General features: G+C 44.6%; 1 protein-coding gene across 1 annotated transcript; it reads left to right on the top strand.

The window, feature by feature from the left end:
• Positions 1-1,138: 1,138 nt before the first annotated feature.
• Positions 1,139-9,352, top strand: LOC143287307 (uncharacterized). The gene is made up of 6 exons (XM_076595256.1): positions 1,139-1,320; positions 2,445-2,708; positions 5,101-5,373; positions 5,933-6,034; positions 6,980-7,049; positions 8,844-9,352. Exons 1-6 carry the CDS (start codon positions 1,257-1,259, stop codon positions 8,905-8,907), a joined length of 837 nt encoding a protein of 278 aa, XP_076451371.1. The 5' UTR covers positions 1,139-1,256; the 3' UTR covers positions 8,908-9,352.
• Positions 9,353-12,301: the final 2,949 nt, after the last annotated feature.

Genomic DNA, 12,301 nt, shown 5'->3' with positions numbered 1-12,301 from the left:
CGCACTGAAAAGGAACCCATGGCAACAAAAGTTGCAGAAGAAATCCACTCTGACGACTACATAAATACACATGGATGCACTCAAGGCCAGACAAGCGCGTTGTGTTATGTTGCTATCGGGCATCTACGTAGCAGATGTCCTGTAGCGTATATGGATTTGTCCGAAGGCGTAGGCCTATATGTGCGTGCGCGCGTACACAGGTTAATTGTGTATGGGTGTGTGTGCACACGCATGTCAGTTGTAAACTTTTAAAGTCGGCATTTTCTTGGTAACTACTTCTATCGACACGAAATTTAGAAAGAAATTGCCTTTTCCGATGTTGTCATCATTCGAACAACAACGTAGCCGCAATTTCACAACAAACGTTCTATCCATGCGATTGCCGTTAAATGATTACATTGTTCCTGCTAATAACGTTTTTATACATGATCGATAAATAACATGACATGCATACATAATGATTTAAAACGCTTCTAGAAAGTTCCGAAAAGGACATCGTTTCCTTTTGAACTGATAAATTTGTGTTCAGAACATTCTATGCATTCAATTGGTTATGCTAGGTAATGATTCCAGAACAACTGATTTCAATACTAAAACGTGGCTAGTTTTTGTTCTTGCAGAGAGAGGGAGAGTTAATTTCAATTTGAGTGGAAGTGAAAGTCATGCCTCCATAAGAGGACCATGTTAACGGTCTGTGAATTTGAAAATTGTTAATATTATACTGAAAGTAAAGACTTTCCAAGGTCGACCTTTCCTCTGTCTGGCCGTGATTCAAAGAGAGAAACTGACTCCGGCTCTTGTATGTGTTTCCGTAAGCGTTCTACGTCCTTTGAAGTGTCTTCACTTTGAAGTGTCTACACACGCACTCACGCACGCACACACACACACAGTACGCACACACGCACGCACACATACACATAAATACACACACACGCATGCACACACATACACACACAAACGCACACCCACGCACGCACAGACATACACACGCATAAACGTACACACACACACACACACACGCACGCACGCACGCACGCACGCACACACACACACACACACACACACACACACACACACAGACGTCTCACGCTGGCGAGGGCAATGAAACATTTGTCACGAGTCGGCGCGTGCAGCATAGTGTTCAGAGGAGGAATACCTGGCTTGGGCAAGCGTGAGCGAAGGCAGGGCGGCAGTGGGGTTGCTCTGTGTGGAGCCCGTCATTTTATGAAGGGTCGGTGCTGTCAGCAAGGAGCCGGATGGGCTGGGCAACGTTCTTAGTCGTTCTCTCGTTCTTCGCTGGTACTGTAACTCTCCACAATGGTAAGTGCACCCCCCCCCCCTCTCTCTCTCCCCCCCCCCCCTCTCCTTTTCTCTTTTTTATCTTAGTATTTTTTTCTCTCTCTAGGCCTGACTAAGCGCGTTAGGTTAGGCTGCTGGTCAGGCATCTGCTTGGCAGATGTGGTGTAGCGAATATGGATTTGACCGAACGCAGTGACGCCTCCCTGAGCTACTGATAATGATACTGATACTGCACGTGTGTGTGTGTGTGTGTGTGTGTGTGTGTGTGTGTGTGTGTGTGTGTGTGTGTGTGTGTGTGTGTGTGTGTGTGTGTGTGTTTGACGTGATAGTTGTTTAAAAGTTGATTGTTTCCATTGCCAATTTGAAATCATGTACAAGACAAATGATATGTTGTTGATATTCATGCGGTGTGTGTGTGTGTGTGTGTGTGTGTGTGTGTGTGCGTGTGCGTAGGCGCGCGTGCACGCGTTCCAACATATTTTGCTGACTCTAATGTGAATGAATCGATCTGTTCGTTCCATGAATTGCTCAACCACCTCTATTGGGTTGAAGCAGACATGCATGTTTCACGGCGATGACTTGTGTTCCATACTGTCATTGTAATTGTCCCTACACTCACCACCTCCCACTGCCCAATCCCTGACATGTTCCAGCTCTCTCTCTCTCTCCCTGTCTCTCTCTCCCGAGTTCCACGTGCACAGCCAAACTCGGGCTCATCTGCCGCTGTCCCAGTTCCAAACGCACTGAAAATAGCAGCAATGACGATTTCCTCCCTTCTTATCGGTCATGTGGAAAACTTGATGTGCCGCGTTATGCTCTCACCGACATGGCAGTGCTTGTCTGCTGCTGTGGGTCACGTGGTTTTCTGTGTACGCTACAGTTGCCGCCAGGGATCCACAGTGGCAGTGCAAAGCTGACTGAGAGAGTGAAGATGTCTATTATGCATCCCTCGTTGCAATCAAACCATCACCAGTAATTTTTAAATTCAAGAGCGGCAGTAACAGCAAAAAAAAAAAAAAGAAAAGAAAAAAAAGTCAGCAGCGCGTAGAGTTTGGAATGTAAAACGTATTTGCTTTATTTGATGCTTGGTTCTGTACGTGCTTGGATAATAATCGTGCTTGTGTTTCGTTGTGTTGTTGACCCAGTCACACGATCGAAGCCCAGCCACAACTGCACGGACCTGTCTTACATCCCAGAGATAAGTGGGATCACGTGTACTTGTACAGCTGGTAACCCGGGGGGCAACCTGACGTGGATGCTAGGTAACACGTCATTGGCCGCAGGAGTGAATGACAATCAGCTGTCACTGCCCCCTGGTGTTCTGAAGAGAGACAACGACCGCAAGGTGCTGGTCTGTCAGGATGACGGTGTGGAGCCACTCTCTGTCATGCTGCCCTTGAACATAGCATGTGAGTTTTACCTGAAGGCTTCTGCATTCTTGGTCTGTGTGTTCTGTGATTTACTTCAGTGTCATGATTGCAGAGTCATTTGAGAGATTCAGGGTCGACGGACAAGTCTTTAATACCTTGTCCTCTAGTCATCTTTTATTAATGTTGTCAGACCCCTTTTCTGCTCGAATATGAATTTGCTTATCGGTTAGCGTGTCTGTTTCTTTGCCTGTCTGTCTCGAAGTTTTCTGACTGAGAATAGCAATGTGAATCTTTTTGACTTGAAGCTGCAGCAGGATTCTAGGTAAGCAAGGGTCGTTAGTGTTTGTAGTCTGGAGAGCAGGACTTGAGAGAAGACATTGTCCATTGTGTTCGGAAAGCAAACACCATGGTGATTGTTGAAATCACTATGATCACCTTCCTTTTTTTTTTTTTTTTTTTTTTTTTTTTTTTAACAAAGTTGGTATTCAGGCATCCTACATAATTGTGAACACTGTGACCTTTCTTCTTCAACAAAGATGGTATTTAGGCATCCTCCGCGTTGGGTTACGCTGCTGGTCAGGCATCTGCTTGGCAGATGTGGTGTAGCATATATGGATTTGTCCGAACGCAGTGATGCCTCCTTGAGCTACTGAAACTGAAACTTAGGCATCCTCCCTTTTGAATTCATATCTCTCTCTCTCTCTCTCTCTCTCTCTCTCTCTCTCTCATTTCGTCTTTTTCTCTGTGTCAATAATTTCAATTTATCTGTCTAGTTTAAGAATTTAAGAAACAATTAAAGTTAAGAAGAGGACATTATTTCTATTATTCTATTACTCCGTTTTATCATAATAAATGTTATTGGCTCAATGCTTGCCTGTATCAGACATTGACATAAGCTTACAGATTGGCGAACAGCAGAGTGAGACTCGTATGATTTCTCCATGGTAATGGAAATTCATTTACCGCTTAGTCTTTTGTGAAGGACTATAACTCTTAAACCAGGAGGCAGAATTGTGCTGGCTCTTAGTGTTGCAGCACTGGGAACTTGTTGTCCTTTGGAAACCATCTCAACGCCGACAGTCCTAAAGCCCTCTTGGCCGAGAGAGTGGGGATGTAACTTCCACTATTATCAAATTCTAGCCAATATATTCGGGACGGTAGTTGCTGCCTCTGCTGTTCTGGGGCCGTATTCAAGACAAAATTCATTTTACCTTCAGGCAAGTTATCTTTGACATGGTTGGGATCCGCGGGTACAGTTTACCTTGAAGGATAAGTTATCTTCGTATTCAAGACACATGCAGTTCGCTCAGACAGCTAACCTATCCTCTTTTTGAAGAAATCCCAACGAATCCCGTCTGCACATGCTCTCAGTTTCACTTCTCATCGCACCACAGCTTGGAACATTGTCGAGAGTTCGCAAAACACGTGCTATCCGAAAAGCACGCCTGTTTTCCGTTAAACAAAAGAAAGGAAAATGCTGCAAAAGGATCCGCCATATTTACATCTGTTTCGTGGGCAGTCACCCTTTTCAGGTAGTAAGGGTAAATTGCCTTCGGGTTTGTAGACACGCGGGTAGACTCTTGTGTTACTGGATATTGCTTACCCTCGGGCAGTTTGCCTTGGCTCAGGCAGATTGCCCCTAGGTACACATTTACCCTCAGGCACGATGTTCTCTTGAATACGGCCCCTGATGGTCATGGACACTATTATTATGCCCTGTCTTAACTGCTGGACCAGAGAGTCACTTCTGTTAATGCCCCATTATCATGATGAAGAGAACGACGACGACAACGACGACAAACAAAAGAACATAACAATGTTGATGAATCTGAATATATCACTCATGATGACGTCGATAATGAGATGTAAATGATAACCCAATAGTAAATATTTATCTGTCTCCATCTTCTTTTATAAATGTTACTATCCGTGTGTTTCATGCATGTCAAACCAACCTTGGACACAACCTTTATTCAAAAAAAAATATAATACTGAAGAGGGATGTGGGAGATTGCAGTTATCTTCCTCTCTTGGTGGATGTAGGTTCTTGTCCTCTGCCGCCTCTCTCTCTCTCTCTCTCTCTCTCATGCACAAAGCTTTCTTTCACCTCATACACTGTCAATGAGTGTAAAAAAATAAAAATAAAAATAAATTAAAAAATGGAGGGGAGGAGAGGAGGAGGGGGTGAGGGGGAAGAAGTGGCACAATGGTTAAGACGCTTATACAGTGTCCGTGAGTGTCTGGGTTCGGACTTCCGGTCTGCTCTTTCTCCCAAGTTTGATAGGCATGTCACATGACTAAGCGCACTGGGTTACACTGCTAGTTAGGCATCTGTCGATGTGATGTAGCGTATATGTATTTGTCCGAAGGCAGTGACCCCTCCTTGAGAAAGCGAAAGTGAAAACTGACACTGTACAAATCCACTGTCCAGACGGCCCAGACACAGTGGAGCTGCAGGTCTACCAGCGCTACAACACCTCCAGTCTCGTCATCGTTAACTGTCACGCGGCGGGGCTGAACCCCAGGACCCCAGACATGGTTCAGTGGGGCGGACCTTGCCGGGGTCACACGGGGTTCACGTGCATCCTGGACCCGCAGAAGACAAAGGTGAAAGGGGTGAACATCACCTGCCGGGTGACCAACTCCGCCAACAACGGTCACACAGTCCAAGCTGCCATGCTGGTGCAGAAAGATGGGTCGGAAGGTCTGGGTCTGATTTCTCAGTGTAATTCTAGTGTTTAAAGTGGAGTGATGGCCTAGAGGTAACGCGTCCGCCTAGGAAGCCAGAGAATCTGAGTGCGCTGGTTCGAATCACGGCTCAACCGCCGATATTTTCTCCCCCTCCACTAGACCTTGAGTGGTGGTCTGGACGCTAGTCATTCGGATGAGACGATAAACCGAGGTCCCGTGTGCAGCATGCACTTAGCGCACGTAAAAGAACCCACCACAACAAAAGGGTTGTTCCTGGCAAAATTCTGTAAAAAAATCCACAAATAAAACTGCACGCTGCGTACCAAAAAAATGGGTAGCGCTGTAGTGTAGCGACGCGCTCTCCCTGGGGAGAGCAGCCCGAATTCCACACAGAGAAATCTGTTGTGATAAAAAGAAATACAAATACAAATAAAAAGGTTGTCATCGAGTCATATGTTCTTGATGGTCTCTTTGTTATTCATTCATTTGCATGTCTTTCCTATACCATAGTACCCAATGATCGGTTACAGTTATGTTAAAATGAAATGAAGACATTTCCATGACTTCCACAGATCCGACAGACCCGCTCAAATGGACAGTCATTGCAGCAAGCTTGCTGGGACTTTTCGCCTTCATCATCGTTGTGGTAACGCTGCTGTTCCTCGGCTTTCGTAGTAAGTTTTCTTTCATCTATTCACTTTGTAGGTAAAGGTAAAAAACGCTCCTATGTGATCTTAAAATCAAGGAAAACAGAACAGTTTCAGAATAAAATGATACGCAGTATTAATATCATCAGCATGGATATTTTGCCAAGTATATCCATTTTCAGTTTCAGTTTCTCAAGAAGGCTTCACAGCGCTCGGACAAATCCATGTATGCTGCACCACATCTGCTAGGCAGATGCCTGATTAGCAGCAAAACCCAACGTGCTTAGTCAGCCCTTGAGTACATTCATATATATTTGTGTAACTGTCAGAATGGATTTCTTCTACAAACTTTTCCCAGAGAACAACTCTTTTGTTGCCATGGGTTCTTTTTGAGTGCGCTAAGTGCGTGCTGCACACGGGACCTTGGCTTATCGTGTCATCCGAATGACCAGACGCATAGCTTGATTTTCCAGTCAAAGTTGGGAGAAAGAGCGAGAGGTAGAGCGGGGTTTGAACCCACACACACTCTCACGGACACTGTATCGGCACTGAGATGAGTGTTGTAACAATTCTGCCACCTTCCTCCCAAGTATATCCATGTGTGACGAACAACAGGCAGACGGGAAAAGACAACACAATATGATTACCTCCATGACCTGAATCAAAATACTAATTTCTGAATTCCCTTTACAATGTTGTTGGTTGGTTGGTCGCTGATTTTGGGGTGTTTTTTTTTTCTCTCCTTCCTCTCCGTCTTCAACCATTCTCTCAACAGTTCCCAGGAGGACTGTTTTAGTAAGGCCATTTAGCAAGGCCATTTAGCAAGCCCATTCGATCATGTTACGTGGCCATACCAAAGTATTCTCTTTTTTAACCGATGTCAGCAGATTTTCATATCGTCCAATGTGCTGCTTGATGGTTTGGATTGATGGTCCCAGATATATCCTGCAGGAGCGCCTTTTCAAATTTCAGATCATTTCAAGGCCAAGAAGAGGGCTTCTGGATCTAAATCCAGAAAACAGAACACAAACTTGGGATTCGGGTAAGATGCTCAGCTCTTGTTTCAGAAACAGCGTGGTAAAGCAGTTTTCTTCAGCCCCCCCCCCCCCCCCGCACCTCCCTCCCGCCCCCCACCACCTCCACCCCGCCCCCACCCGCCCCCACCCCGCCCCTTCTCTCTCTCTCTCTCTCTCTCTTTCTATCTCTCTCACTTTCTGTATCTGTCTGTCTGTCTGTCTCTCTATCTCTGTCTGTCTCCCTCCCTCTTTTTCTCTCTTTCTGTCTCTGTCTGTATGTCTGTTTCCCTCCCTCCCTCTGTCTGTCTGTCTCTGTCTGCCTGTTTCTCTCTGTCTGTCTGTCTGTCTTTCTCTCTCTCTTCTTTTCATTCCAGCTTCGCTCTTGTTTTCATGTTACGAATAAGTATACCTATCATTACAATGGTATCGATGCAAAAAGGCTGCACTGATTCAGTTCAAAACGTTTAGATCTAATTCAGCATGTAACTGCAATGTGTGATGATGTTAGAATTCAGAAAAGGCCCAGGGGTTGAGGATGTTCGCCCAGTAGAAAATACCTACAAATCTTCATCATCATCATCATCATCGCCATCGCCATCTTCATTATTATTATTATTATTATTATTATTTTATTGTTGTTGTTGCCGTCGCCGTCGTCGTCATATCATCATCATCGTCGTCGTTGTCGTCGTCATCCATCATCCACCATCATCATTATTCACCATCCGCGTCGTCATCGTCATCGTCGCTGTCGTTGTCATCATCATCATTGTTGTTATTGTTGTTGTCCTATTAGTTATTCATTGGTTGAGAGATGTTCACGGACACGTTCGGGCCAAACGACTGCGGATATACCCTACAGACGTGTGCACTGTTTACATTTTAAAGTTGGAGTCAGCAGAGATACTGAAATCAGATGAAGTCAGTCAGGTCAGATAGATATATCTGCTACTGGTAATCTGGATCCCAGTACTACCTGTCACGGGGTCGAATGACTGGCAACTAAACCAGCACCCCCACCAGTCCTCTCAGGAGGATGGTGAGGAGGGTGGCTAGACACCCTGGTGGAAATAAATAACCCATCAAAGGGCGCCAGCTATGGAGAGCTACCTGCGGCCACCTAGCTAAGGGAGTAAACCCTGACAGAAAATCCGATGCGGGGCCCCTAAGGCGGTTGGATGGCAAAGTTTGTCACTTTCCGGCAGCTCCTGCGGCCGCGTTGGCACCAAAACGTAACAGCCTTGCTGTTCCTTTGGATCTAGCCACACAAGAAGCAAAAGATATACTGGTGTGTCATTAACCATATCTTGAGCTGAGCTCAACCATATTGATTTTAGGCCGGCACGTCGTTGTTATTCTTTGAGACGTAAATCCTGGAGGCAGTACATTCATTTTTCTTTTCAGGGAGGAAGGTGGCAGAATGGTTAAGACGCTCAGCTGCCAATACAGAGAGTCCGTGAGGGTGTGGGTTCGAATCCCGCTCTCGCCCTTTCTCCTAAGTTTGACTGGAAAATCAAACTGACCGTCTAGTCTTTCGGATGAGACGATAAACCGAGGTCCCGTGTGCAGCACGCACTTGGCGCACTGAAAAAGAACCCATGGCAACGAGAGTGTTGTCCTCTGGCGAAATTACGTAAAATGAAATCCACTTTCATAGGTACACAAATATGTAAGCATGCACTCAAGGCCTGACTAAGCGCGTTGGGTTATGCTGCTGGTCGGGCATCTGCTCGGCAGATGTGGTGTAGCGTGTATGGATTTGTCCGAACGCAGTGACGCCTCCTTGAGAAAGTGAAACTGAAACTGAAACTTATTTTCAGGTGTTCTTCGGCCAAACTGAAAGATCCCCGGCCTAAGTATTTCCCTGGGCGGTCACTGTGGTGAGGCGATGGATCCTGACATGTATCATGCAGTGCTCCTTCCTAATGCTGTCAAAGCGACTGGACACGTTGGGAGGAGGGGAGGGAGTGGGGGGGGCTGGAGGGGGGGGGGGGGGAGGCAGGGAAGAGGTGGGGGAGCCATGGCCAGAATGATAATAATGTTGTTGATGATGATGATGATGATGTTGATGATAATGTAATAATGATAATGATAGTACATACATAATAATAATAATTATTATTATACGTCTATCTGTAATAATAATGATAATAATAATAATGATAATGATAATAATAATAATAATAATAATAATACAGACTGTCGCTCACACATCCCAGACAGGGACCTCATGACGTTTACACCCCCCTTTTCCCTTCCCCACCCCCCATGTCCCCGCCCCCACCACCTGAAAAAAAAAGGTTTACATACATATTCAAACATGCATTCAAGTAACACACACACACACACACACACACACACACGCACGCACGCACGCACGAGACACACACACACACACACACACACACAGAGTCAGAAGAGGTTCAAGAAGGATATTAGTCAATATAATCGTAGCCAGAAGAGGTGGGTTTGGAGATATTTTTTAAACTGAACTGGGGAATCCACGCAATGGACTGAGAAGGTCAGTATGTTCCATTGATACTGCTTGATCAGGATGAAAGAGCGATGACCTTGGACTTGAGGTGATCTCTGAGGAACGTGTTCAAAGTCTGTCCGGTGTGAATCGAAACGAAACGAAACGAATTTTTATTTCACGAGGGTAGTGGAGTAAGCGCAGCTGCTTTTTTTTTTTTTTTTTTTTTTTTGACATCCAGCCCTCAAGGGCAAAGAAGAAAGAAAAACAATAAAAGAAAGAAAAAAAAAGACAAAGCAATGGCAAAACACTCACACAGACACACACACACACACACACACACACACACACACACAATTACGCATGAAAATAAAGCGCAGGAATAAAACACATGCACACAACCTAACTAAGTACGACGCAACGACACATATTATCATTGAAAAGATCAAATCATTATCAAATGAAATTATTATTAGAGAGGAGAAAAAAGAAAAAAAAAGAAAAGAAAATGATAACAGGGAGAAGGAGAGACATAGTGACAGACACCGATAGTTGGAACATGGGAAGTGAATTCATGGCAATTATCATATTGTATATATATATATATATATATGAAATATGAATGATATTGAAACATAATCAGTACATTTTAGGATATAGAGGTGTCAAATTTGACTCATTGTGAGACTGCAGAGCTGCAGACTTTCCACAGGTGTGGCTTGTTACTTCATCCTGGAACTGTGGTGGTGTTACTCGTTTGTTTTATCAGTTTTCTGTAATATTCCCGAGAAATAATTCTCTTCGTGGAGAAGCACATATTTTTCTCCTTCTTCTGCGTTCGTGGGCTGCAACTCGTACGTACACGATTGAGTGGGCTTTTACGTGTATGACCGTTTTTACCCAGCCATGTAGGCAGCCATACTCCGTTTTCGGGGGCGAGGGGTGGAGTGGGGGGGGGCGGGGGGGGGGGGGGGGGGGGGGGCGTGCATGCTGGGTATGTTCTTGTTTTCATAATCTACCGAACGCTGACATGAATTACAGGACTGATCTTTAACGTGCGTATTTGATCTTCTGCTTGCGTATACACACGAAGGGGGTTCAGGCGCTCGCAGGTCTGCACATATGTTGACCTGGGAGATTGGAAAAATCTCCACCCCTTCACCTACCAGGCGCCGTTACCGAGATTCGAACCCGGGGCCCACAGACTGAAAGTCCAACGCTTTAATCATTCGGCTAATGCGCCCGTCAGAAGCACATATAATTTATGGAGAAAGAATTGACATGCTGGCTCAAAGTCCTTGTGCTTCTGTTTCAGTGACGTCAACCCAGGTGTTGAATGATTTTTGTCTTCTTCAGATTGTTTATTAATTTTGTCATGTTTTTCAATGCACATTAAGTTTTAGTTTCCTCGTGGGTATTATTCCCTTCAACACTGTCTCATAGTTGATTTAAGGAAGCTGACATTTCGTCAACAATGTCAGCGATTTCATGTTCGTCAACAGTTCTTCTATATTTTTATGAAGACTGTCTGTCTTTATTATTTACTCGTGAAATGCCCTTTTCATTTTTTCTTCTTTTTTTTCACCTCTACAACAAAGAATAGCCCCCTTTCTTTCTGTTCTATTTTGTTTTGTTTTGTTTTTGTTGTCAGTTATTGTCGTCGTTGTTGGTTTGTTTGATTAGTTTGTGGAGTGATGGCCTAGAGGTAACGCGTCCGCCTAGGAAGCGAGAGAATCTGAGTGCGCTGGTTCGAATCACGGCTCAGCCGCCGATATTTTCTCCCCCTCCACTAGACCTTGAGTGGTGGTCTGGACGCTAGTCTTTCGGATGAGACGATAAACCGAGGTCCCGTGTGCAGCATGCACTTAGCGCACGTAAAAGAACCCACGGCAACAAAAGGGTTGTTCCGGGCAAAATTCTGTAGAAAAATCCACTGCGATAGGAAAAACAAATAAAACTGCACGCAGGAAAAAATACAAAAAAATGGGTGGCGCTGTAGTGTAGCGACGCGCTCTCCCTGGGGAGAGCAGCCCGAATTTCACACAGAGAAATCTGTTGTGATAAAAAGAAATACAAATACAAATATCCACAAATTCAGCTTTACGTCTCTCTGCACTATGTCTATTTTCAGTTTATCGTTTTTATGCAGTTGCTATTCCCTATTCCAACTCTCCAGTTGTTGTTTCTCATTTTTCATTTTTCTGTTATATTTCTGTATTTTACAAAAGAATAATTACATTTCTTAGATCTTACTTACATGCGCAGAAAAAGTCGATAAAACCTGATAGGTCTACTTCGCTTAAATAGATTTTATTTGCTCTTTTTCGGATGAATTTTCAGTACACGCAATCATCACAGTGCATCATCTTTGTCGGTTATTAACGTAGTTGAAAGTATCCATTTCTTGTGACGATGAAGAGAACAGAGGGTTTGAACCCCAGCTTTTGCAATAACTAGTGCGGAAATTTTGATCAGTTGCGTTGATTTGCAATAAATACATTACAGAGTTTGCAGGGGTTTTTTTTGTTTGTTTGTTTGTTTGTTTGTTTGTGTGTGTGTGTGTGTGTGTGTGTGTGTGTGTGTGTGTGTGTGTGTGTGTGTGCTGCCTGCCTGCCTGTCGGCCTATCGATCCAATAATGAATAAATATATATCGGTGGATCAATATGTCTCTTTCACACATAAACACATGCGCACGCGCGCGCTCGCACACCCGCACAAACACGCGCACATACAGAGACACAGATACAGACACAGACTGACACAGACAGACAGACACGCACACACACACAGACACACACACACAC

This window comes from Babylonia areolata, chromosome 11 (genome assembly GCF_041734735.1).
Source record: "Babylonia areolata isolate BAREFJ2019XMU chromosome 11, ASM4173473v1, whole genome shotgun sequence".
In the NCBI taxonomy this organism is placed as follows: Eukaryota; Metazoa; Mollusca; class Gastropoda; order Neogastropoda; family Buccinidae; genus Babylonia; species Babylonia areolata.
The sequence above is the reverse complement of the archived record's forward strand: the minus strand, read 5'-3'. Positions and strand labels throughout refer to the sequence as shown.

Bases quoted from the DNA above. Each gene is read 5' to 3' on its own strand.
- LOC143287307 (XM_076595256.1), top strand. From the start codon at position 1,257: ATGGGCTGGGCAACGTTCTTAGTCGTTCTCTCGTTCTTCGCTGGTACT. The intron at 1,321-2,444 runs GTAAGTGCACCC...TTGTTGACCCAG, and splicing joins TACTGTAACTCTCCACAATG to TCACACGATCGAAGCCCAGC. The intron at 7,050-8,843 runs GTAAGATGCTCA...ACTTATTTTCAG, and splicing joins AACACAAACTTGGGATTCGG to GTGTTCTTCGGCCAAACTGA.